The sequence below is a fragment of the Micropterus salmoides genome, unplaced genomic scaffold, assembly GCF_014851395.1.
Source record: "Micropterus salmoides isolate LMB-PRFRI ecotype aquatic unplaced genomic scaffold, ASM1485139v1 Ms_hic_scaffold_20, whole genome shotgun sequence".
NCBI classification, from domain to species: Eukaryota; Metazoa; Chordata; class Actinopteri; order Centrarchiformes; family Centrarchidae; genus Micropterus; species Micropterus salmoides.
Genome location: NW_024041151.1, coordinates 10520292 through 10547042, shown reverse-complemented (window position 1 = coordinate 10547042; position 26751 = coordinate 10520292). Strand labels below are relative to the sequence as shown.

General features: G+C 39.7%; 1 protein-coding gene and 1 long non-coding RNA gene across 5 annotated transcripts; one reads left to right on the top strand and one right to left on the bottom strand.

Moving 5' to 3' along the window:
- Nucleotides 1–160: 160 nt before the first annotated feature.
- On the bottom strand, nucleotides 161–1804 carry LOC119914412. Its single transcript, XR_005446771.1, has 3 exons — nucleotides 1688–1804; nucleotides 823–1392; nucleotides 161–620 (listed from the first exon to the last, which is right to left on the bottom strand). It is a non-coding gene; the product is annotated as an uncharacterized LOC119914412 (long non-coding RNA).
- Nucleotides 1805–9224: 7420 nt separating this feature from the next.
- usp20 (ubiquitin specific peptidase 20) lies at nucleotides 9225–26090 on the top strand. 4 transcript variants are annotated; one of them, XM_038733570.1, is made up of 25 exons: nucleotides 9225–9406; nucleotides 9717–9819; nucleotides 10414–10467; nucleotides 10862–10924; nucleotides 11039–11179; nucleotides 11328–11430; nucleotides 11818–11887; nucleotides 12004–12117; nucleotides 12257–12335; nucleotides 13637–14150; nucleotides 14262–14417; nucleotides 15291–15403; nucleotides 15776–15948; nucleotides 16612–16706; nucleotides 16796–16829; nucleotides 16992–17037; nucleotides 17152–17332; nucleotides 17465–17591; nucleotides 17686–17855; nucleotides 18266–18347; nucleotides 20889–20997; nucleotides 21094–21196; nucleotides 21307–21375; nucleotides 21474–21642; nucleotides 22014–26090. In XM_038733570.1, exons 2-24 carry the CDS (start codon nucleotides 9745–9747, stop codon nucleotides 21629–21631), a joined length of 2829 nt encoding a protein of 942 aa, XP_038589498.1. In that variant the 5' UTR covers nucleotides 9225–9406; nucleotides 9717–9744; the 3' UTR covers nucleotides 21632–21642; nucleotides 22014–26090. The 4 variants fall into 4 exon arrangements, with proteins under 4 accessions (XP_038589498.1, XP_038589495.1, XP_038589496.1 ...); XM_038733567.1 differs by having other exon boundaries at nucleotides 12257–12356; XM_038733568.1 differs by having other exon boundaries at nucleotides 9714–9819; nucleotides 12257–12356.
- Nucleotides 26091–26751: the final 661 nt, after the last annotated feature.

Sequence of the window (26751 nt, the reverse complement as noted above, 5' to 3'; positions counted from 1 at the left end):
GTGTATGTGCAGTTCACACTGCAAAATATAATGCTGCATAAAAACACAATCAGCTGCGTCTGACACAATCGACCTCAACATCATGCTTCAGGACTGTCGGTAATGGTCACTGTGTCTGGGATTTTGTGGCTCAGAACCCAAATGCAGACAAGGACACAGCTTAAAAGGATATTCACACGGTTTATTGAATACAAGATCAAGATATGGTTTGATTTGGCTCGATGCTGGGGGTAAGGTTCCTCCGATGTCGCGGGGCAGGTAAGTGCCAGGGCCAGGCAAGGCAGGTAACAGGGCTGACAGAAAAGTGAGACTGCGGTGGGGAAATCTCCAGCCAGGCTTTCTCCGTGACTGAGCGACACAAGAGCAGAGCAGGGTCTCCAAAACACCAAAGCAGGGCACAAGAAAAAACAGAGTCAAAAACTGGTACAGGGTAACAGGAGGCAGGTTAAGCAGGCCGTAGCGTTACCTACAAACAAGACTTAATAATCCAGCGGGAAACTGAGGAGATAGCAGGGTATAAACCAGTCCTGATGATCACAGGAGACAGGTGTGTGAAACGCCGATTGCCTGCAGCTGGGGAGACACGCCCAGCTACCAGAGATGCAGCCCACAACTCTGCCCTGAGGGAGAGGAAGGAAAAGACGAACGAGAGGGAGAAGAAGAGAGAGAGAGAGACACCACACATTGACAAACAAAACTAAAACCCACCAAGCATCTCTCACACACTCAAAAAGGGAAAAAAATAACTCAAACACAGACACCCACCAGCTGTCACCCAGTGTGACACACTGCAGGCAATGTACCCTGTGGTTCAAATACTACCTCTCTGGGATTTCCTACAATGTGTCTTGGCAAAGACATATTTCCTCCTCTCACTGTCTCTCCACTGGGGTGTCCAAAGGCTCATGGCTAAGGCCTCTTCTTTTCTCAATTTACACCACCACACTGGGGCCAATCATTTACTTGCATGGTTTCTCCTACCATGCAGACTTGGGTGTCATGATTGATGACTAGCTGTCCTCCTCCTCAAATAAGTGGCTTTGGATAAAAGTGCCAAATGAGTAAATGTAATGACAGCATTGCACTATTATAGACAATAACTTCATGCAGGATTATTTAATTATTGTTGACTTCTTATTAAAACCGGAACATTATTTATATTAATACTTAAATAATAAAAAAGGACTTCTGTTACTGGCTAGGAGGACTAGAGTAAAACAAAAATAATTGGCTATATGTCAGACAAAGTCATTCATTAAACAGCTGAATAAACACAGACCACGTGGCTTTGTTGTTGTGGGCACACATGCAGGCTCTTTCTTTGCTGCCAGAATCAATCCTCTCCTGCCTCTTCTTCAAGGTCTCCTGCAGCTCTGAGTCTCCAGTTGTCTTCTGTTAAAAAAGACAGATTTAAGATCAACAGAGTTCATTCTATCAATCAGGCACATGCACACATAGACATAAAAAGGGGCTTCAGCACCTGCCCTTTTTCTTCTTCGAGAGAAAGTGCCCTTATTTCTGAGCCGTTTTTTTTTTTTTTAATAAATGAATATACAGTAGCCTATATTTATTCCTGTTCCGATTCTCTGAAGTGTTATGTATCCAATAACACCAAAAGAATAGAAACAATTTATTGCCTTGTGAAAAATAAACAAATTATTAATGAAACTATGCGATAAATACATACTTGAAACCAGTAGCATAGAAAACTTTTTTGGCATAGTTTGCTTTGCTGTTGCCTGCTCCTGTGATAAACCTAGTGAATCCTAAAGAAGACCGTGGTCTCTGTGTGAACTGATTATTTTGTAGAGTTTTTGTAGAGTTAATATATTTGTCTTGTTTTAAAAAATGACCCTGCCCACCAAAATGTCTGTGCATGTCCCTGCTGTCAATGACTGCACTGTTTTGACATAAAATTGCATAAGCATTGGCAACAGAAGGGAGTGCTACTTCTCTTATCTAAATACAATAAAAGATTACAAGGTTATTAATTACACCTGTTCTTCCCAATGACATACAAACAAGGTATATAACGCACCAGATACCAACATAAGAACAGTAGCAACAGCACATGTCGAATCATGTGTCCAAAGTACCACAATATCTTTAAACAAACGCTAAAGCTAAGGGCCCTGTGTGCTTTGACACAGTGGCACTTTGAGCTGAGTGCTAATGCCACTGCGATTCCAAGGTTGGAGGCTGTTGTATGTTAGATTTACAGATTGAAAAGCCCTCTATGATATTGGGCTATAGAAATTAAATTGACTTGAACTGTCAGCAGGCTAATGTGCTAACATACTGATGTTTAGCTGGTTATAATGTTTCCTGTGTTCACTATCTAAGTTAAGTGTGTTAGAATGCTTACATTTGCTATTTAGCACTAAATACAAAGTGCATCTGAGGCTGAAGGGAATGTCATTCATTTTGCATTTGGACTGGACACAAAAAATTTGGCGTGATGGTGGCAGTAGATGAAATGTCAAGGGATCACCAAAGTGATTACATTTTATCATTAGAAGATCATGAATGTCAAATTTCAAGGCAATCCATCCAATATTTGTTTTGTTTTTCATTCAAAGTCACAAATCTTGACATCATGGTGGAGGAATTTAAGTAGGAGTATCGTCAAAGAAGGATTCATCTTCCAGAGAACATGAATATCTGTACAAAATACAAAAGTACTAAAAAACCTTTTAGAACGTTAACAGGGAAGAAGTACAGTGTGAGCTAAATAGAGTATGTCCACACTGCAGGCCTTAATGCTTAATTACAATTTCTTGCCCAGATCCAATATTTTTTAATTGGCTGTTCACTTTATTATGCCAATGTGGCACATGTCAGACTCCAGTGTGAACTGACCGCAGCCTGAAAGTGAAATGTGCAAAAGCATAATTTGACGCTAAGAAAACACCACACTACTGCAGAAATGTCAAGACACCAATGGCTGAGTTTTCAGTGAAGCAATCAGAAAAGTTTTATGGGTGTTAATCAATAAGTGTAATGTTAATACACGCATGTATTGTACAAGCAGAGCCAGGCTGTAGACTCTTTAAATGGGACATAGCCGGACTGGCTCCATAGTTTCTGTTTGTCTTCCTTCATCACTTGCGAGACACATTTGATTTCAATAACACACACTCTTAACCTGGACACAGCTGAAACTGCTTCAGTGACCTTTCATTTTTACAATTTGTTTACAGCAGACATGATCACATTTAGCAAAGCTGAGGTGTTCTGACAGCTCGTTGGCATTCTGTGCTAGCCGTGTTAGCGCGGCTGTTATCTGCCATTATCTACCCATGTGGCGTTATGGGGAGACGTTGAGAGAAATCCTATCCACAGGGACACGTGGCATAGTTCAACATCATCCTTGACCCTAAGTATGTCTCTGACTCAGTCTTCCCACATCAGCTCCGCACCGTGGCCTGATTGCTTTATTATGACATGACAGAGTTCCCATAAAAGAGCTGGATCAAGAGATTAACTAGTGTGTCAGCTTTTATCTCTGGGCAAAAGGACATATATGTGTGTGTATATATATATTTTTTTAATTTTTTTTTTACATGAGTTCAGTGACCTTTTTTAAACTTTCTGGATATACAGTGTAACTGGAACAAAGGTCATCTGCTGGATTCAAACTGGAGGTGTAATGATTATGGAGTTTAAAACAACTGAATTACCAGAATGCCTCAATTATTAGATTTTCCATCTCAATTAATATTTTTTATATAAAAATATATGCTATGTTTATTGAGATAATTTTCCCTCTGATGCTTTAATTTATCTCCCCAGGAAAAAGGTAGGCGAACAGATACTACAGACATTAGCAACAAAATAATAATACAGTAAATTACATTACAAATTTAAATAATACAAGACAAATAACAAAATTCCTGATGCATCCAACAACAAATTCCAGCATGCAGTGCAGGCCTGGCACAGGGGTGGAAACCTATGTTCCCTTCGGGGAGCCCAGCCTCCCTGCCATGTCCCTCAGTGTCTAACTGAGGTGTGAGCAGCCTGAGCATGATGGGGCCCTTCAGCAGGACCTTGGCCCCCTCTTATCACTGTGTATGTTCTGGGAAGAGGCCTGTGATAGGTCAGCTAGGCTGCGAGGTTGCAGCAACATGCGGCTGACTAAGAGTGCTGATATCCTTACATTTGCATAGCAAATTGAATATTGTTGTGATTTGAGTCAATTATGCGTCATTCAGACCAAACGCGAATTTTCTCCTCGTGGTGCTTTCCTTGTGTGAGTACATTTGCTGCAAGTGTTCACACACAATGCGAGTAGGCGATTTTAATGCGATAATGTGAATAAACACAACTTGCCATTACTACAGCTGTATGAACCCACAGTGCTGATCCACAAAGCCTGACTACTGACAGTTTGGATCAGTAAATTGTGTTTATGTTGGAGACAATTTTCAGCCATGGATTGATATACATATAATGTGTATTTACAGCAGCAAGGCAGTGAATGTTGGAGTGACTCAAAATAAACTATAGTGCCCTTGTTCATCATAATGAAGTAACATGCCACCCAGTGCAGCAGTGTGGTTCATCTGTTTTAAATAATTTATGGACAACAATGGAAGTCAACCATCAGGCTTTTAGTAGGATTTAGTAAGGCAAGGCAAAGCAAGTTTATTTGTATAGCACATTTCAACAGCAAGGCAATTCAAAGTACTTTACATTAAATATAAAAGCAACATAGGTAGGATTAATTAATTGTTGATTTTGTATTGGTTTTTTTTCATATGAGAAAGAATTTTTTTCAATGTTGTCTGCCTTTAAGTATAGCAATAATAATTGGCAATAAAGAACATACTTAACAAATAAATAAGTGAGCAAGCTTTCAAAAAACTATTCCTTTACAAGTAACATTTACGACCTATGTTGTTGTTTAGGTTGGAGGACTTGTTTGGAAATAGGCTACAACACGTGGGCTCTCCCGACGCCCAGAAATACGAATGTCAATAATAAAAGGAATATTGGTTTGTAGAACATTGTTGCAGCCATGGCTCACATGTGCAGCCCGGCTGACAACGCTGACAGCTTCACAGACACAGTTGGAGCGTTTTGGACAGTTTGTAAATAATATGGCCCCTCAGTGACTGAACAAAGATGGCTGAGGAGCAACTCAGCTCAAGTATGACTTCCACAATATCAATGATATACAATATATAACTATACTTCCAGCCATGCAATGCAGACTGGAGCACAAACATCAATGGTGACAATGCAAAATACAGACATGCTATCACTGGACAATTGCAGATTGTTATAAACTGTTATCATAAAATTAGTTATGCCAATAACACCATCAGATGCCTATCACAGTTTGATTTCAAGTGTCCAGTAGGCTTACTGAGTGAAGGCTAATTGTTAGGCTAAATGCATTATTCAGTAGAACTGATTGTAGCTGCATCACCTGGTATTTCAGTGTAGGTCCTTATTACATGTCTAGGCTAGCCTATGAAATTCACACTATCAGCAAAACCAGCCAAAAATGTGTGGTGATAACTGCATTTGATCTAAGAAGTGGATTTAAATTTGGCAGAAGATATACCTGCCAAGATTTACATTCACCAGTTTTCCAAGCATACAGGCCTATGAGTGTTATAAGTAATAAAATCAATTGGTCAAGTCAACAGTGTTTGACCATTGTGTCAGCAAACTTGTTTTTTTACATGCCGATATTTGCATCCACCTCTTTTTTCAGCCAGGAAGTATTTATTATAATATGAAATTCTTAATGTCAACTCAAAACAGCACAACATGGTGGGCTAACAGTGTCTGACCCTCATGTGTCTGAAAACAAACATAACAGGTGGATGCATTATTCGACAATATTGATAGCCTGCATGCTGTCTCAAAAAGTCCGTTCAATCCCTGACCTACAATGGTCAGGTGGAAATGGCCAGCTGGACCAAATCCTGCAGATAGATTGAATATGGAAAGATAGTTCTGGCATTAGAAGTCCCCATCATGCCATTCAACATCTCAACATCCTTGCAGACAAAAGAGCTTCATCACAGACAACATCTCTGTCGTAGTGACCATGGTGTGTAGGCCTACGTGATGCCACCCAAATGAATTCAAGGCTAGAAATCAGATTGCTCCTGGGTTTGAATCAAGTCTCTGTTGACAGTGTGCGATTAACAAGAATGTTGATTGCTAGAAAGAAGCATGTCCACCAAAATAAATATAAAAACATGATTGTCAGAGAAACTAACTGCATTCATTGTAGGAAAAGAGCAAACTCATTATAATTAATTCCCTTCCTGTGGAACTACAGCGTTAAATTGGTGAGTAATAATAATAATCTTTGTTTATAGAGCACTTTTAAAACCAACAAAGTGCTTAACATGAAGCAGTTATAACATAAAAACATGTAAAACAATACAAGAAACAAAAATATAAATAAAATCATGTAAAATCCGGGAATACTCTTCGATGAAAGTGTAGGCTATGTTTTAACAAGGGATTTAAAAGAGTTTACTGATTCAGCCGACCTAATTTCCTCGGATAGATTGTTCCAGAGCCTCGGTGCCCTAACTGCGAAGGCTCTGTCCCCTCTCAATTTCAGCCGGTTCTCTGGGACAAATAAAAGCCCCTTACCCGAGGATCTCAAGTTATGAACTGTGTATGTATGGTACTACTAGGTCAGCAATATAGCAAGGGGCGAGACCTTGTAAAGCCTTAAATGTAATCAGTAAAATCTTAAAATCAACTCTAAAACATACTGGGAGCCAGTGTAACGAGGCCAAAACAGGAGTGATATGATCACGTTTCCCAGTTCTAGTTAAAAGCCTGGCAGCTGAATTCTGAATATACTGTAGCCGATAGATTTTCAATTCAGGCAGGTAAAAAGACAGTTGTCTAAACGTGAAGAAAAAAGCATGTAAAATGGTCTCAGTATCTTTAAAAGATACAAAAGGTCGGATTTTAGAAATGTTTCTAAGATGATAAAAACGTGATGGCATCAGCTTTGTGGTGTGCTGCTCAAAACATAAATCACTGAAATCAGACACAAAGATTCCTTGACACTGGCTTGATTTAATCTGATAAACCAAGGCAATCTGTGAACGGCATGATATGTTTTGTCAAATGCTTGGGGCCAATGATGAGGATCTCTATTTTATCAGATTTTAATTGAAGGAAATTATTGAACATCCAGGTTTTTTTTAACTCACTAAGGCAATCCTTCAATGAAGTTAACATTTCAGTAAGAAGCATAGCCTACACTTGTCATGGTGACATGTCATTACTCTTCTTGCAAAACAGGAAAAAAAACTTTTATCTGATGCGTTCATGCAGCAAACATTTAAGCAAGATAAAGGGCTCAGACACAAACCGTAATGTACAAACAAAGCTCTTACACTTAGGTGTTATAGAGGTCCGTTTTATCCTGCAGGTTAATCCAGGGGGCGTTATTGAGAGGAATTGCAACTAAACTAAACTCAACCAATTTCCACACCATAGGTCAGTTATGAAAACGTTTTGACCAAGATTGTTCTCTTTCAGGATGAATCTTTAGTTCAAATATGTATGTCACATTGCTGATTTTCTGATCAAGAATGTTTTTGTTCTGCAAGATCAGCTAAATTGAATCTTTTCTGTCAATCAATTTATGTGTTTACTTATTTAACCTACAGCAGGACATACCAACATGAGCAAATTGCAGAATAATCGGTATCGGTGTTTTTAACAGAGACCGATCCTTCCATAATATTATGTTTGTTGTCGCTGCATAGTTTGTCCACCAGAGGGCACTCTGCAACTCTACCCTGTTGGCAACACATGTTTAGGATGACACAAATCCACCACAAGACACAGCAATCACCTGACATAATCAGCTGTATTTTTGTTCAAAGTACTATACCACTGGAATTGTACTGTTTATAACAATAAAAAAATATAACAAATTAAACTGCATTAGGCTATGTCCCTTGCCCTTGGTGATGTTTCATACATAGCCTACAACAAATGTTGTATAGATTTATTAGATTTTATTATTCATAAAGTGAAATATTCCAGGCCTTTTTTTGTTTTAATGGGCTACACCACCCACATCTCAAAATATTAGAATAAAGAATGTATAATACAGAAATGTCGACCTGTGAAGAGCCTTTAATCTCTCATTATGGATAGGTGCACACAACCACAATCATGGGGAAGACTTCTGACTTGACAGTTGTCCAGAAGACACTAATTGAACCCTCCACAAGAAGAGTAAGCCACAGAAAGTCAATGCTGAAAGGGCTGGCTGTTCGCAGAGTGCTGTATCAAATCTTATTTATGGAAAGTTTACTGGAAGGTTAAAGTGTTAAAGGTTAAGCAGAACTTTTCCACAATATTCTAATTTTCGGAGCTGCACCTGTATAGGCTATTCACATTCTTAGGTGTTATAGGCTACTGTCCACTATACCAGCAGTGTTATGTATGTTAGAGTGAACAGCTGTGGAACTGTTTTCCATTTTCTCTGTGTATTCCAGTCTCTGTGAATCTGAGTTTCTAGGCTGAGACAAGGCTCCTCTGTAGGAAAAAATATGCGCCACTGCCACAGTTAATGTAATTGTTCATGCACTTCTCTGCTCTAGGCGAGACGCTCCAAACTGCTTCTGGTCCAGTTGAATGTCTTTGTTTAATTTCTACTTTAATAAATACCAAAAGTCAATTGTTTGATGTAACTTTATTGTTGTATAGTAATGCATAAGTAATAATAATAATGTCACACTGACAGGGTCATTCCGCTGCCACTGCAGTGAGTACAATTTACATTTGATACTAAAAATACATTTTGTTGCTAATACTTAGTACTTCTACTTAAGCAGGGTTCTGAATCCAGTACTTTTACTTTGCTGCTGTTGACTTTTTCTAAATACTTTTCTCCACCACTTGGAGACACGTGTACAACCTATAGGCTGTATCCATCCTTCTCACAGTTGACATGGGGGCTCATTTAATCGACGTACACTAAAACGTCACTTCCGTAAACTGGGATTTCTTCTTTCTCCCCCCCACCACTGAATAAAACATTTGATATTTGCAAAAATCTCTATCTATATATTTGAATAAACGTTTATTTTACATTGCTGTTGCACATCCAAGACAAAGGTACATAACTAACAGGATCAAATGTTGGAAAATAAAACAGCGGACATGATTTTTCGGGCTGACGTCTCCGTGTTGTCTCCTCCTCCCCCAGGTCTGCGCCGTGCTGTCCGTGCCGTGGATGGGAGGGAGGAGTTGTTTGGGGATGGTGGGGCCGGGGTATCGCGTCTCTCGGCTCGGGCTCTCGGTATCTTGCTAGCACACAGTCGCCTGCCCGCATCCAAGATGGATTGTTTACAAGAAGAATGAAAAACAGCCATTATCATCGTGACAGCTCCTTCTGTTGGTAAATATGAGTCCTTCATAACAAAGTGTTGTCATCGCTGCAGCCAGGAGATGATTTCTGAGCTAAGGCCTTTCACTTTGCAGAGCTGTTACATTTTGTATGTACATATGGGGGTTATTGTGAAAAGGTGGCCTAAACAACGCTATAGATATTTAACTTATCTTTCAGTTTATCAGTCAGAGACGAGGTGCGTGTGATGTCTGTGGCTTCGGATCGTGTTGTTGTGTTAAGATGACAAAGCTAGCTTTAGCTAACAGCTTGTCATCTGAATTACCACAGTTTTGTTATTATTGCCTTGTCAAACTAGCAGACGTCCCCCCCGAAGAGAGTGAGTAGGTATGGCTGAAGACATTTGTCCTCACCTGGACTCCATAGGAGAGGTCACCAAGGAGGACCTCCTCCAGAAATCCAAGGTGGGTTTTTCATTCATTCACTATAAATATGTCAAAGATGCCCAATCCAGGTCATTGGCAGAGTGTGCCATGGCCTACACACCCCTTAAGGTCATTACATGTTCAGCCTTAACATTACCACGTGATCTGGAATATATTCTGTCTTTATTGTGTGTCTACCGTGAAAAGCATCACTGGTTCTCACCCATCCATCTTTTGGATAAGATGTTAAACCGAGGTCCAGACTCACTGTGGTCATTAAAGATCCTATGACACGTAGGGGGTTCCCCAGGGTCCTAGCAAAACAAATCCCTAATCTGACCTTTTCCATTTGGCCATCTAATCATCCCCCAGAGTGATTGGCTCTATGTTTTCTACCCTCTCCACCTCAAGCTGATGTGTGGTGAGTGTCTGGCACAAATGGCTGCCTTGCATCCCCAGGTGGGTGCCACACATTGGTGGTGGTTGAGGGTAGTGCCTCTCCCCTTCACTCTGAAGTGCTGTGAGTGACTAAGATAAAGCCCTATCTAAATCTAATCCATTATCATTATTATTATTATTATTAACCAAAATGTTATGTAATATTTTATTCATGTTCTCCTTCTCTTTCTACAGGGAACTTGCCAGTCTTGTGGAGCAGGGGGCCCAAACCTGTGGGCCTGTCTGCAGGTAGGGTCAGGGCTTGAATCCTTGCCGTTTCAAGGGTAATTGCCGGTTTAGCTTGTGTGCCTTGTCACATAAATGATGAATATTGCGAGCGCAACTACAGCTGCATTTGCAAATAAAAGAATGCCAGGTGAATGCTTAATAATTAATGATGATGTTTTAGGCTTAAATGTAATTACAAATGCAGTAGCTCTCAAACTCACGCATGCATGTAAGTACACAAAATGGGCAGTTCCAGCTGTGATTTTATAGTCCTATTGGCGTTTGACATTCTAGGATGAAATTAATTTATAGATTAAGCTATTTTAGATAGACAGATAAGTAGATAATGTGAAAGATATAAGCGAGGGTTCAGTCGCTGTAAGATCGTGTCTAATACAGTGTCTCTGCTTTGTAGAATGACTGCCCATATGTTGGCTGTGGAGAGTCCTTCTCTGATCACAGCACCCTGCACGCACAGGTAAAACCTTCTCACACTAATATACCTGCCAGCTTTTGCTCGTCTTCTCATCAGTTTACCTCCATGGTGGACGGTGACGAGTCCCTTGAGTGATTGCGAGTATGTTTCCTTTAGGCTAAGACGCACAACCTGACTGTGAACCTGACGACGTTCAGGATCTGGTGTTATGTGTGTGAGCGAGAGGTGTTTTTGGAGCACAGGCCAGCCCTGGTGCCTGTACCTGCTGTACCCCAACACTGTAAAGCCACAGAGCAGGTACGACTCTTCTCCAACAGGGTCACACCTCCTTATTGGTCTCTGTCCCTTCCCACTTGATGAATTGATGGAGGGCTAGTGATGCTATTTCAAAGCCTGCTTCTTTACTCACTCGACATATTTATAGTGTCTATTAATTATTCGCCAGGAAGCAGCGCCTCAGCCAGTAGGTCAACCTCTAAAAGCCGTACCAATTGCTGTGGCAGAAGAAGAAAGTTCAGAGTCGGAGGAGGATGAGCTTAAACCCAGAGGTACACAAAGTCTTCTGTCAACATTGTGTCCCCTAAACAACAGTTCACTTGAAGCTCCTTAAATCAGACTCGTTTGCGGCGGTTGTTAATGGGACAAATTTGTCACTGGTTTTAAGAAAATCTTTAAGAATCAATTCCAAAAATCTTTTCATTGTTGGATTCTTGTAAGTACTCATAATATTAGGTCATCGCTGCCATATTTAATACATAAGAATAGTTACTAGTCCTGTTTCTTTTAATCCAGACTTGCATTGATAATTAACCCTTAATGGTGCCCTCTTCAATAGACTTGTTCTAAAAATAAATGTGCGTTAACATCTAAATTGCATAGTTTGGACACCTTTGGTACAATATACATACAAGAACGTGTTCCCCTCTTGTTTGTAGGCTTGACAGGAATGAAGAACATTGGCAACTCCTGCTACATGAACGCAGCTCTGCAAGCCTTATCCAACTGGTGAGGTCAATTCTTCTCGTTACATTTGCGATGTGTCTCTTTTTCCTATGTTAAGACATCTTCCCTTAATTAAACAGTTGTGTTGATGTAATGTTTTTCCTCTCTTCTCTCACCAGTCCCCCTCTCACTCAGTTCTTCCTGGACTGCAGTGGATTGGTTCGGACCGATAAGAAACCTGCTCTCTGTAAGAGCTACCAGAAACTCATCTCAGAGCTCTGGCATAAAAAACGGTAATAAACACATAAACGTGACATAAAACTGCTTGAGACAAGTGACACAATAAAGCTATACATTTTATGTAAAAATGAGACGTTTATGTACGAATGAATCATTGTGTTAAACTAACTGTCATGGCGGCTACCCTCCCAGGCCCAGCTATGTCGTCCCTACCAGTCTGTCTCATGGCATCAAACTAGTAAATCCCATGTTTCGTGGTTACGCTCAGCAGGTAGGGGCAAGCACCCAGCAGGTAACTACACCTGGCATCACTCAACAGCTTGACATTGTCTTGTGAACCCCTATGTATTTTTCTAACGCATTCCCTAAAAATGACAAAAGTTATTTTTGCTATTTTAAATACATTTGTTTATAATGTTCTAAGGGATAGTCCAGTTTCGGGGGAATTTTCCTTACATCCCCACAACCAGACAAAGTTGTAGTTTCCTTTTTTGTCTCTCTGTTGAGAACAGTGGAGATGAACTGTAGGACAGCATAAATATAATCTTATTTATTTAGTAGTCATAACATTAACGACTTTGTAATCACTTAAACTACAATGTGTTTGTCTAGTTAGAATAGTTTGACATTTTGCGAAATGTGCTTTTTCACTTTCTGGCAGAGAAGCAGTTAGCTTAGCTTAGCATAAAGAGAGGAACCAGCTAGCCACAAAGTGTAATTGTAATTTTATACTTGTAAGGTAAGATGTAAGGTCTTAATTAGTGAGCTTTAGAGGTCCTGGTAGGTGGAAACCGTTACATTTGGTCTTTATGCTATGCTAAGCTGAACATTGTCCTAACTCTAGCTTTTATACATTGCATACAAATATCAGAGTGGCCTTGATCTTCTCATGTGACTCTTGTCAAGAAAACAAATAAGTGTATTTCCCAAATGTTGAACTATTCCTTTAATTTTAAGAGAGGCTCCTTGATCCAGTAGACATCCAGTATATGAGCTAAGATAGGCTAAACTCTCAACATACCTTCAAAATGCATACAGACACATAAAAAAACGCATCTGTGACTTTGTCTGACTCTGAGGAAGTAAGAAACACTCAATTGCCCCTTTTAAAATACACAAACAAATGAACATCTTAAATCAAACCTTTGAGTTGTATTTGAGGTGCGTTTTAGTCTGAGTCTTTGTAAGAAACTGCATTACCTGTGTAATATTGTTTAAAAATGTTTCTTGGTTGATTTAGGTTTAGAACATGTTTGACTGGAAATATCTATTTTTGTTTAACTGTGATTGCCATGGAAAAAAGTTGAGAATGATAATGAATTTTGCCTGTATGATTAGGGTATACGTTATCCATGTACAACTTCTCACCAATATACAAAATGCTTCCTTGTTGTAAAGAAGACATACACCGTTACTCACACATTTTTATTTCCATCTTCTTGTTTTGAAATAGTCAGGTTTACAGACATTTATTTGTTACCTATTTAACACATATAACTCCTGTCTCTGTGTATATAGCCATATTCATGCGTCTTCATTTTGAGTGACTGTTATGTGCTTTTCTTGCTACAGGACACTCAGGAGTTCCTGCGCTGTCTGATGGACCAGTTGCACGAGGAGCTGAAGGAGCCTCTGACAGAGTGCAGCATGAGCGGGGAGGGGAGTGATGGTGAGGAGATAAGAGATGGAGACCGCTCCCCGTCTGAGGATGAATTCCTATCCTGCGACTCTGGCTCCAGCAGTGACCGGGGGGAAGGAGGGGGAGTGGGTGACAGCGAGCTGCTGCTGCAGGATGAGTGTGACGGGGTCAGGTCACCGGCAGCGGGGATGGTGGCTGTCAGTACCGGCGGGGTGATCTCGGAGAAGGAGAGGCTGAAAGAAAGGAGGGTGTCTGGCTCTCCCCTCCGTGGAGGCTCGCAAGAGATGGATGAGGATGCTGATGTGGATACCGCAGCTGTGGAAGGGGCTCCTGACAGGGGGGAGGAAGAGGAGTTGACGCCAACTCCAAATACTGAGGTCCAAAGTCAGGAGAACAACCAGGTATCTGACACTGGGCATGGGCAAGCCCAGAGCAACAACACCTCAGGTATAAGGCCAGCATGATTATGAAAGTGGATGTTTCAGTTTTATATTAATAGCATATGGATCGTTTGTCTCTAAACTGTCAGTTTTGTTCATCCAACGTGCTGTTTTCTAGAGCCGGACAATGAAGCATCAATGAGCCAGCCCCAGTCCCAGTCCACTCCCTGTAGTCCCGTGCGAACCCTTCAGGAGCTGCATCCTAAACTGTCCTCCAGTCCACCTCGCTCCAGCCCCCTCCGCTCTGCAGGACCCGCGTACTCTTTCAAAAAAGGTAAGGAGCGAAAGATTTCCAGACACCTTCATTTCCAGGGTCTCCTCTTGAGACCACACAGTCTAGGAATGACAACTTGTTCTTAAGCATCTCCTCCTTTTTAGCTAGGAGTAACTAGTGTTGCCAAGAGGTTGACATTTTTAGTGAAATCTGAAGTATTGGAGGGATTGTCATGAAATTTGGGACAGACTTGTATATCCCCCTCAGGATAAATTGTAAAAACTTTGGCGATGTCTTCACATTTAATCTAGTGCCACCATGACTTCAAAATTATAATTTGTCCAATACGTTGATTTACGAGTAAATACTTGGAAAAGGTGCCTGTAGATACTTATTCTTGTTGAAATAAATTGACGGTGTTTTGGGAATGCTCACCCAAGTCTCATCCACACATGTGAACCAGTGTTTTTAAGCTTCTGCTCTGTACATATCCAGTGCCTTTCTCTCCACTTCCTCCGTGTGTACATTTGAGTGCAGCAATCTTTAAAAGGGACCTCTGTATTAAGTCTCTACTGTTAAAACACAGCACTTTTTGAGCATCTTTCTATTATGAATGAGTGTACTCCTGTTGTTATCGTCTCCACTTTGTGATTTTTCGGGATGCACATTAAATAGTGGTGTGACAAGTCCCTGGATTTTTGTAGTCCACAGAATTTTCTACACGTTGCACGGTGTTACTACAGGTGTTAAGATATTTAGAAATGTTTTAGATGACTAATTAACAACAATGAAATGAATGCAAACATTCTTTGGCATGCTTTTCTCTCATCCACACACAGGATTCTGGTGCTTTGTTAGACCTAGTCTACATATTAACATGCAACAATATTAAGTTTGTCCACTAATATCCTTCTTACCCTCATAATTTTCCAGCTCAGCTGCTGCTCAGTTGCAGGAAGAAGAAACAATCTCACTATCGCAGTGTGATCTCTGACATCTTTGATGGCTCTATCCTCAGTCTGGTGCAGTGTTTAACCTGCGACAGGGTGAGCTGTGCTTCACATATTTAAACACCAGGGGGAGCTATATATTAAGTCAGAAAAAACATCTGTATTTACTAAGTTATATATTTTTGTCTTAAGTATTATAAAGAGTATTTTATATGATTAGAATTAATACACAATGCATCTGTGGTATTCTTAATTGAACAATCGGATTTTTCATTTGTATTGTTCGCAATGCTTTTTATTATTTTAGATGATTTACTTAAATCCATAATCACTCATACACCACACTCTGACTTGTTAAGTGTAATGATTAAGTAATGATTTATTTCACAGCTCATGGAGAAAAGCTCTACTCTTACTGATAGGCATGATAGGCATGGTGTGCAAGCAAATTCTCTGAATGTGTGACAGGTCTCTACTACAGTGGAAACATTTCAAGACCTGTCCCTTCCTATTCCTGGTAAAGAGGACTTGGCCAAGCTCCACTCGTCCATACATCAGAACCTTCCAGTCAAGACCGGTGTGTGTCCCGACAATTACAGCTCGCAGGGCTGGATCTCCTACATCATGGACTCCATTCGACGGTCAGTGGGCCGTGCTTAATTGTTAACTTAAGAGGAGAGGAAGAAGTCAGCGAGTTCATTAGAATCTAATTGCGCACTATAATGCTGATGTCGCTGATGTGATCTAATGAGGCAAGTTTCTGTTTAGAGGTTTCCATTTGACTTGACTTCAACGATGATGAAGCTTCTGAGACAAGTGGTACATGGCAATTTATTTGCACTGAAGTCATTTACACTGCATGCGCTGGTGGAGTCTACATTAGATGTAGGTTAGGGCATGTAGGTATCAGAGAGAGAGAGAGAGATGTTGCAGTTTTAAGGACTTTGGAGGATTTTGGAGACAACAACATATATCTTCTCCACTCTACTCTGCTCTGTCAGGCGCCCTGGGCACAGACCATATTTATTGACCTTGTTGTAGTGGGAAGTGACTCAAGACGACCATCTGAGGAGCAAGTCTTTCATGAGACTGTGGTGATCAGGTGTATTTAAGCTGAAAGTTGCCCTTGCAACTTACTGCCCTCAATGATAAGGAGCTAATATCGCTCCAGGCAGGATTGCTTGTAGGGTTATTTAAACATTGCAAGTTCCTGACCCACCTGAAGGTCATTTTTGGTCACTTCAGGTTACAGAATAAAGAGGCCTGTGGCTGTATGTGGTTGTAATGATTGTGTCTCTGAACAGGTTCGTAGTCTCATGTATCCCCAGTTGGTTTTGGGGGCCCATGGTGACCCTAGAGGACTGCCTCGCTGCCTTTTTTGCTGCAGATGAACTCAAAGGTAAACAATACTGCACTGTGGTATTCTGCCATAACACTCAAGTGTAAATGTATGCCCTGTATTTACATTAACATTCATTCTCTCCCCAGGGGACAACATGTACAGCTGTGAGAGATGTAAAAAGTGAGTAAAAAAAAAAAAAAAAGAAGTAAATCCAGGTGGAGACATGAACTGAAGAAATTCTTCTTTAATGAGTAGTTTTACAAGTCACATGCTTAAAAACAAATCATTTAAACAAGGATATTTTTCATTTAGATCTTTTACACAGTATTTTGTTTTCTACAGGTTGAGAAATGGTGTCAAATATTGCAAAGTACTTAGACTTCCAGAGGTACACATTTTTTTTTTTTTTTTTTTTAAATCTAATCTCTTACTTGCTGCAGATAACAATATTATCTTTCAGATGGCCACATAAAGTTTTTGTTCTTAAACTGTTCTTGTGTAGATTCTGTGCATTCACCTGAAACGCTTCCGGCATGAGGTCATGTATTCGTTCAAGATTAGCAGCCATGTGTCCTTCCCATTGGAGGGCCTGGACATGCGACCTTTCCTGGCTAAAGAAAGCCCATCTCAAGTTACCACCTACGATCTGCTTTCAGTTATTTGTCACCATGGCACTGCAGGAAGTATGAGATGACTTCATTTCCTGTAGATTACAGGCATTTCAGATGTTCTACAGTTGTTTTTACAATTTTATCTATGCAGAGTAATCACCTCACTTTTTGTCTTATGTTCTGCATTTTATGGTGCTCTTGAAGGTGGACACTACATAGCTTACTGTCAGAATGTGATCAATGGCCAGTGGTATGAGTTTGATGACCAGTATGTCACAGAAGTCCATGAGACTGTGGTGCAGAACGCAGAGGCCTATGTGTTGTTTTATAGGTAAGCATTTCAAGACTTTGTAAGGTCAACCGGTAATAAATGCTGATTTATTCAAAATGCTGCTACAGAGTGTATTTTTCCTGGATTTATGCAGGAAAAGTAGTGAGGAGTCGGTGAGAGAGAGGCAGAAGGTGGTGGCTCTGGCCAATATGAAGGAGCCAAGCCTGCTGCAGTTTTACATCTCCAGAGAATGGCTGAACAAGTTCAACACCTTCGCAGAACCAGGCCCCATCAGCAACCACACATTTCTTTGTCAACATGGAGGTTTGTAGTAAAATATTAATGTAAATAAATGTGTGTGGCCAAATTCCTGCCTTATCACACTCGCATAACAGACACACATTTTCTTTTCCCACACTATTCAGCTGATTTACATCTGTTAAATGATGGAGGGTAGTGCTATCTAGATGTTAGCTTTTAAAACTAATAATTCTGGTTCTCAACCCAAAAACAAACATCAAAGCTGTATCAATAGCTCAATAGTTCACAGTGTGATAAATATTAGTTAGACTTTTATGATAGTTGACTTATTTACACGTCTCAGTTAAAAAAACAAAGCTTTATTGCTTTTGTGAGTTACAGGCCATTAATGTTCAAGAGGGTAGGGATTTTGTGTACAGTCCAGAAAAGGTCAGAGATTTCTTTTTTCTTCACCATATATTTTCTTTGTACAGGGATCCCTCCGAATAAATACCACTACATAGATGACCTGGTTGTGATTGTTCCCCAGAATGTGTGGGAGTACCTTTACAACAGGTAAATATGTGACACGGACATCATTTTTATGTGAATGATAGTATTCAGGTGAAAAGGAGACTCAAGTCAGTGTCCATTTTTTTCACCCACCGTGACCCTACTGGTCCAGTGTTCAGGTACTCTAGGGGATTTGAAACAAACATTTATATTAACCTTCTAATAACAAGTTGACTAATGTGGGGATTTTTTTTGTTGGCTTTGTTATATCACCACCTTGGCGTCATAGATTGTGGAGGTTTGTGAACATAGCAGTGACGGACCTACAAAAATGATCACCGACTCCATAGTTCCCCTCAGTTCTGAGCAGTGTTTTAATGTCTTATTTAAATTTTTAATTAATTCAATTCAATTTTATTTATTTAGCGCCAAATCACAACAACAGTTATCTCACAGCGCTTTTCATAAAAGAGCAGGTCTAGACCGTACTCTGTGATGTTATTTACAGAAGCCCAACAGTTCCCACCAAGAGCAAGCACTAGGCGACAGAGGCAAGGAAAAACCTCCTTTTAAGAGGCAGAAACCTCAAGCAGAACCATGGCTCAGGGTGGGCGGCCATCTGCCTCGACCGGTTGGGGGTGAAGGAGAGAGAGAGAGAGAGAGAAGCAAGAGAGAGAGAGAGAGGGCAAGAGAGAGAGAGAGAAGGAGGGGAGGGAGGCAGCCTACACAATATACACACAGAGATACAGACAGTAAAGGTGATGTTGCTATAGACTAAATGAAAAATGGTACAGATATTTATAGTAGTGTTAATGGTAACCATCGTAATGTTAATGATTATAATAACAATAATAACAATAGGACTAGTAACAATAGTCGTTGTAGCAGAGGGTGTCGAGCAGGAACACGGGGGCAGCAGGTGACCCGCAACCACAGATCCAGACTCCACAGCTCCAGAGCCAGAAACACCTGCAGGAAGTGATAGGAGAGAGGAGAGAGACGAGAAAACACAAGACTACAGGAAAGGGGAGAAGTTGTGTTAGTAACATGCAATAATGGGTGAGGTTGCATACAGAGGGAGAGAAAGTAGAGGAGAGAGGAGCTCAGTGCATCATAGGAAATCCCCCGGCAGTCTAGGCCTATAGCAGCATAACTAAGGGATGGTTCAGGACTCACCTGAGCCAGCCCTAACTATAAGCTTTATCAAAGAGGAAAGTCTTAAGCCTACTCTTAAATGTGGAGATGGTGTCTGCCTCCTGAACCCAAACTGGAACCTGTTTCCACAGGAGAGGAGCTTGATAGCTGAACGCTCTGGCTCCTAGTCTGCTTTTGGAGACTCTAGGAACCACAAGTAACCCTGCATTCTGGGAGCGCAGTGCTCTGGTGGGGTAGTAAGGTACTATGAGCTCTTTAAGATAAGATGGTGCCTGACCATTAAGAGCTTTGTAGGTAAGAAGAATGATTTTAAATTCTATTCTGGATTTTACTGGAAGCCAATGCAGAGAAGCTAAGACAGGAGAAATATGATCTCTTTTCCTTGTTCCTGTCAGAACACATGCTGCAACATTCTGGATCAGCTGAAGAGTCTTAATGGACTTTTTCGAGCAGCCCGATAATAAAGAATTGCAGTAATCTGCATCATTTTTAGACAGGATGTTCCTGATTTTCGCAATATTACGTAGGTGAAAAAAGGTGGTCCTTCAAATTTGCGTAATGTGAGACTTAAACAACATGTCCTGATCAAAGATAACTCCAAGGTTCCACACAGTGGTGCTGGAGGCCAGGGCGATGACATCAAGGGAAACTATATCTTTAGATAATGCGTGACGGAGGTGCTTGGGCCCCAGAACTATAACTTCAGTTTTATCTGAGTTTAACATTAGAAAATTACAGGTCATCCAGGTTTTAACACTGTGGCTGTAATTTAATTTAGCTCATTGTTTTAGTTTTATGGCCTGCAACTTTACTGTTTAGTTCAGCCTCACTGCTCTCATCAGCTCTTTTTCCAGTAGCAGCAGCCAGCTGTTTTCTGCAAAGAGCTATGAACGTGCACTTTAAACTGCCTGCAACACCCAACATCAAACAGCATACAGACACAGATAGCAACTAACTGGTGAATGTTAATATTGTTCTGTGTCTGCAAGATGTGTAAATAGGCAACAATTTACTAACACGTTTGCTTTGTGCCCCAAGTGGCCAAAAATGCAGCTTAAATTTCATGAACGCTTTCAAGTTTTGTCCAATATGTTGTTAATGCTACTAAAAACTGGCTGCGGAAAGTACAAAAGTAGGAGTATAATATTAATCAATGTGAAAATTGTTTAATCACAGCTGAAGACACGTGGCAAGTATGTGTTTCAATCATGAGTTTTGAGTTTCATCTTCTGACCTCTTAAGATCGTTTTGAAAAGCAGCCTTTCATCAAAACTGAACATATGTTGCTCTACAATAACGTATTACAAGACAAATGTACCCGAATAGATCAGCATGATGGCAAAACCTGTAAACCAAGGCCTTAGTTGAATGTTGCGTTTAGATTCACAGTCATATTTGTCAGTCTGTCACTGTGTCTTTTAAATGCCTTCCTGGTGTTTATATCCTCAGCTTTGGAGGCGGACCGGCAGTAAACCACCTGTATATGTGCGCCATCTGCCAGGTGGAGATAGAAGCTCTGGCTAAACGCAGAAAAATGGAAATAGACACCTTCATCAAGGTAAAATGGCTGTATTCCACAAAGGCTTACCTGTGTGTAATTATATCTTTATGCTTTGTGTTGGATGGTGAATGAGAACTTTTCTTTTGTCTGTAGCTGAACAAAGAGTTTCAGGCCGAGGAGGCTCCAACAGTGATCCTGTGCATCAGCATGCAGTGGTTCAGAGAGTGGGAGAGCTTTGTGAAGGGAAAAGACAATGGTATGACCCTGCAGTTAGACAAATACAGTGGTGCATTAAGGTTCTTCATCAACTTTACACATTATATATATATATATATATATATATATATATACAATTTCTGTTCTCAGAGCTACCTGGTCCCATCGACAACAATAAAATTGGTGTCATGAAAGGAGGACACATACAACTCAAGCAAGGTAAAACTGCAGCGCTGGTTGAAAAGAGTTTAAAAGTGGAAATGAGAAAAACAGATGGTCAATAAATGTCTTTTTTTATGTGTGTTTCTCCGCTCAAGGTGCAGACTACGGTCAGATCTCAGAGGAGACATGGCAGTACTTGTTGGGTATTTATGGCGGGGGCCCTGAGATTGCAGTGAGACAGACAGTGGCTCCGGCTGACCCTGACAGCCTTCATGGAGAGAGGAAAATTGAGGCAGAGACCAGAGCACTTTGAAATAAAAAGAGGTTGGAATGTTTACTTTTTGGGAAACACTGTAAAAGCACCATAATCCCTGCATATACACAGACTTGCATAAAGTCACATGTTTGAATACACTTTGGGTAATGTGTAATAATGTAACAATTTACTGGAAGCTAGTTCGTAGCTGGCCTTCGACAGGCAACTTTTCCACCCGCTTTGATTACGCAAACTACATGAGTTCATGAATTCCTTCTGGCCAGCAGGGAGAAAGTTAGCTACACATGCAGCCAAAAATAATGAAGGCAGTACATCTAGCTAATAAACAATTGTAAATCCAGTCCTAGACTGTTTGGATTAAGGGACCATTAAGGGCCCATTTGTTCTCAACTTGTATCTCAACTTTTTTTATCCCCAGGTCTTCTGATTCCCCTTTCCACTCCTGCCCTCGCAGGAAGCTGAGGAATTTGCACCTTGGTGAACAAGCCTCGCTGTGAGCACTTTTGTAAATGTAGCAACGCATTATTCTGAAACCTAGAGGGTGAAATGGTACTTAAATATCACAGTTTATTTATTGGATAACTCTGATCCTCAATCTTAAGGTGTAAAAATAAGACGTCGTGTCACATCTCTGGAGCTGTTTTTGGTAGCTATGGTATTTCAGTGGCTGCTGTAGTGACTAGGCGTCATCTAGTGCTAAACTGGCTGTGGCAGGCCGACAGCTGCTAGTGTCATGAACCAGTAAGCTGAGGAGGAGAACAGAACTACTGTGTGATGTTTGGTTTCTTCATGGGAAGCAACAACCAAGAGACATTAAGATGCTTTATGTTGTTTACCTGTTTACTAGTTACATAGCAACAAGTTCAAGTGAGAGATATTGCATAAATCTTACTCTTGCACCTGCAACCTTAAATACACAGTCTAATGGATCCCTCAGGGAATGGAAGTCTTTTTTTGTGTGTGTGAAATGATCAGATAAATGAGCTATAAGAAAACACAAATGTGCATGTGTTCCAAAAAACATTTTCAGGGTAATTTGTATTTGAAAAGCTTCAAAATGCATGAAACTGCAACTCCTATTGTTTCTCGACCTGTAAGGACATTTCACTGACACGACGAGGTGTTGAGTTTGTTTGCTCAGACACACAGTAACACTGTTCATGTGTTCAAAATATTGAGTCGCTCCTGTCCAGCATTATCCATAAATAGGCATATACGGACATATACATATATGGCTATGATTTTAAATAGAGTAGACAAATAGCAAATTTCTAAAAAGACAAACTAATATAATTTTAATACATGGCTAGAGTGCAGTAAGTAAGAGGGTGACATAGAGGATGCAATAACCGTAAGAGAATTTTTCATAATAGCTTGTACTTCAGAAACATCAGTGTGAATTACCTCAAATCAGTTCTTAGATGATTCTAAAATTTCTAATAATGCAGTACCTGTTTAAACCAATAGAGGGCAGTATTAAAGATTTTTTTTTTTGTCAATGTACCACTTGAGCAACAAAGAAAAAAATCTGACATCACAAAATATTAGCACAACCTGCACATATCCCAACCTGTTACAATAGTAAGGTAATTTGTGATCAAGTGTATTTTTTTATGTCCGTATAATATGTTAATTTTGCATGTTTCGTCATGAATTTATCAGCAAAATGAAGCTGTACCCTGTGGTAGGGATGCTACATCATGAGGTATTTGCTTGTAAACATATTTGAGAAACTGCAAATAGAGTTTTTGTAAAGCTGTATTTTTAAATTAGATGTAAAAATTCACATGTCTTCACTAATTTAGACACCAAGGCTTGTTTACTGAAATTATACACTGGGTGGGGGGTGTCCAAACCTATAAACCAAACAGGAAGCGATGAATCGACACTCTGTGTCGAGAAATCTGGATTCAAATCTTATGTGTGTCTCGTCTTTTTTTCTATGTTTTGATCACAGATAAGACTGGTAAACAAGATCAAAATCTATAAGAAATGTCAGAGTCGTTCAACTGTTCTCTCTCTCTCTCGCTCGCTCGCTTTAGAAAATTCACATGCTTGCCTTTTTTTTTTACTCTACAGATCTGCATAGGCAAAGTTTGCCATCACATTTTAAGCAGTTAAAGCCTTGCAACACATGGGAAACACAAGTTAACAGTAACCCAAGTATAACTACTTTTCTGCCTCTTTATATAATAATAGTCAATTTCTTCCTACTATTTATAGATATCCATTTTGAAATTCAAAAGTAGGACATTTTAATTTATTATTTTCTGTTAAATCATATTATTATAACAGTTATGTTTACATAGCACAATTAATTTATACTGTTTAAAAGTACAAGATCATATTAAATTAAACATTTTGAGTCAACTTACACTGTTTGATGATAAAATCCCCGGAGCCATATTACATAAGTACCAAAAAGTAACACAATTAATAAAATTGTTAGATAATCTTTCCTTTAATAATAATCATTATGGTAGTAATAATACTTTTTGACAGAAAACACACAGAAAACCCTCCAGAAGTAAGAGATCCACTCAGATAAATACTGAGTGACAAAACAGCATTTCTAAATCTATTTGTGAACAGAATCACATGTTAAATTATTGAAAACAAGAATGAACACTGAATATTAGTCTTTATTGGCCATACAGCATCCACATAGGGATACAGTGGGTTTCTTTGCACCTGTTTTTGTAGCAGCATTAAAACAATGAGATCTGAAATATATAATTATAAACAGAAATATTAAGAACATGATAATGTATTAATTAAGAATATGAAGTACAGTCATCCTACCTTGGAATACAGTGCCTTCAAGTCCCTACACACCCGCTTTTCACCCCCACACATTTAAATAATTTGCCTGATTACAACTGTGTGGGCATGTACATATGGTACTTGATTGACAGCTCCCTCGCTCTTTTAGCTTTATTAGGGTGGAAAAATTAAAACCATCATCATTTCAAGTTTAGTTCAGTGATCTCACGTAAATTCCCAGCGTAGCTCTGCTCAACTTGGCCAGAGGTCTAATCAGCCAGGATAAGTGAAAACACCTGTGTGGCAATGCAGGGGCCTCAGTAAATTTTCCATCGACCTTGACTCCAGAAAGGTCTATTAAAGCTGTGTACCATGAAGTCTCCCAGCTGTATTTAATTTTAAGAACAATCAGAAAAGGTTACATTGACAGCACAAATTCAGTTAGAATATGACACGTTATACAATGTTTGCGTATGGAGGGGGATGACATAGAAATTAACCTGAAATGAAAAAGGGTTTTCAAAGTGCCCATAAATTAAAATATGTGAAAGTCGTTAAAGGATTAGTTTTATTGGCCTTTCTTTATCGGCTTTCTTGCTGAGAGTTGGATGAGAAGATCGATACCACTCTCGTGTCTGTATGGTAAATATAAAGCTATACACAAACAGCCAGTTAGCTTAGCAGAAAGACTAGAGGGAAATATCTGGCTCTTGTTCACTAGCTAGTCTCTAACCGTGTCTGTCTGCTGTTTGGTGCTGAGCAGGTAATGTCCAGTGGGTTTTTAGAGCTTTTTCACTGAAAACAGCTGCCTGCTGCCACCAAAAACAAAACTATGAGAAAAGTGAGAGTAAACCAAAGCACTATAATGGCTAACATTAACTCAGCAAGCAGTGAACCTTCTTATAGTTTCCTGGCCCTCTCAGACGACGCCAAACCAGAACCCGTAGTTGAGTTTCAGAGTCACCATAAGCCTGTGACCAAAACATTTAAATAATTTAAATAAAGTTGAAGGCAGCCATCATTAATGTTATTCATTTTGCTTGAAATCTTCCTGCTATGATATGTCAAACGCCATGTCTCTTAACTTTATTCCACACCATGGCCTATAATTATCCATGTCTCCTTGTTTTGTTTGCTGAAGTGTCCAAAGAGCAGTTCATTAATTTTAAAAAGAGAGGACCCTGATTTTTCAATTTGTCAAAACTGTTTTGTTGTGTTTTTCTTTTCACACATGTCCCATCTGTATCTACAAGAGATAATAGTAATACTACGGGGATGTGTGTGCTATGTTTAGATGTTTTGGGGGATTAAGTGCAATGAAAAAAACAAGACAAATCTTTGTGTGCAACCTTAGCTCTATCATCAAAGATACACTGGACGGCCATCAAACACAGAGCAGTTTGAACGGCTGACAGTAAACACTGGGCAAGTGCAGCTTATTATATTGCAGTGTTAAGAAATGTCGAGTGGTAATGGCATAATTATCCCCACCTGTGAGTTTGTTTGCTTGTGTTACAACACGTAGCTATGGTTGTGAGATTTTCATTTCATATTTCACCAGAAACAAGATTAATGCTTTCCCTACATCTTACAGTGTGTGGCTGTTGTGGTCATGAAAATAGTGATGCTTTGATAACATGGGACTTAAGTGGTTGACCTGATGTCTCAATGTCTGTATAACTGATGTAATTACTCTTGACTGGTTAAATGATTAAAATTGCCTGGTCTTTGATTTGTGTTTTGTTTACTGCATTTTCTTCTAATTAGGACCAGTCAGCACTGAAAATGGAGAAAATAGAAACAGATAATTGTTTTTGGATAAATATTTTAAACCCCATTGAGAATAGTTTTTTTTTTTTTTTTTTTTTTAAAGGGTAACTCCAATCTTCAATTTGCTTGTTATGGTAAGTACTTCTCTTCCTGTGAAAACTGCCGAAAGTCTTCTGTGGCTCTGAAGGAGATCAAGTCTGAGGAAATAACCCTGGTGATGTCATAGTGAGGTCATCAGGGTTATCTCAGCTAAGAGACTACATATTTAGAACAGAAAGCTTGCATTACAACCTAGGAACATGAGGTTTAAAGGAAAAATGTGATATTTTGGGAAAAAGGCAAATTGGCTTTAATGCTGAGTCAGATGAGAAGATCGAAACAACTCTCATTTTTATCTGTTAAATGGAGACAGTTAGCTTAGCATCAAAACTAGAAACAAGGTGGAAACAGCTAGCCTGGTTGTGTCCAGAGGTAAGAAAATTTTCCCACCAGCACTTTTAAAGCTCACTAATTAACACAGTATATCTCTTTAAATCAATACAAAATGTGTATGAATAAAACCTTTTTATCTTATCTTTTCTGCTTATTGACAGAGCCAGGCTAGCTGTTTCCCCATTTCCAGT

Excerpts from the sequence above, each read along its gene's own strand:
- usp20 (XM_038733567.1), top strand. The coding sequence starts at position 9,745 with ATGGCTGAAGACATTTGTCCTCACCTGGACTCCATAGGAGAGGTCACC. Across the intron at positions 11,180-11,327 it reads ACTGTAAAGCCACAGAGCAG|GAAGCAGCGCCTCAGCCAGT; the intron begins GTACGACTCTTC and ends ATTATTCGCCAG. Across the intron at positions 15,404-15,775 it reads AGTGTTTAACCTGCGACAGG|GTCTCTACTACAGTGGAAAC; the intron begins GTGAGCTGTGCT and ends AATGTGTGACAG.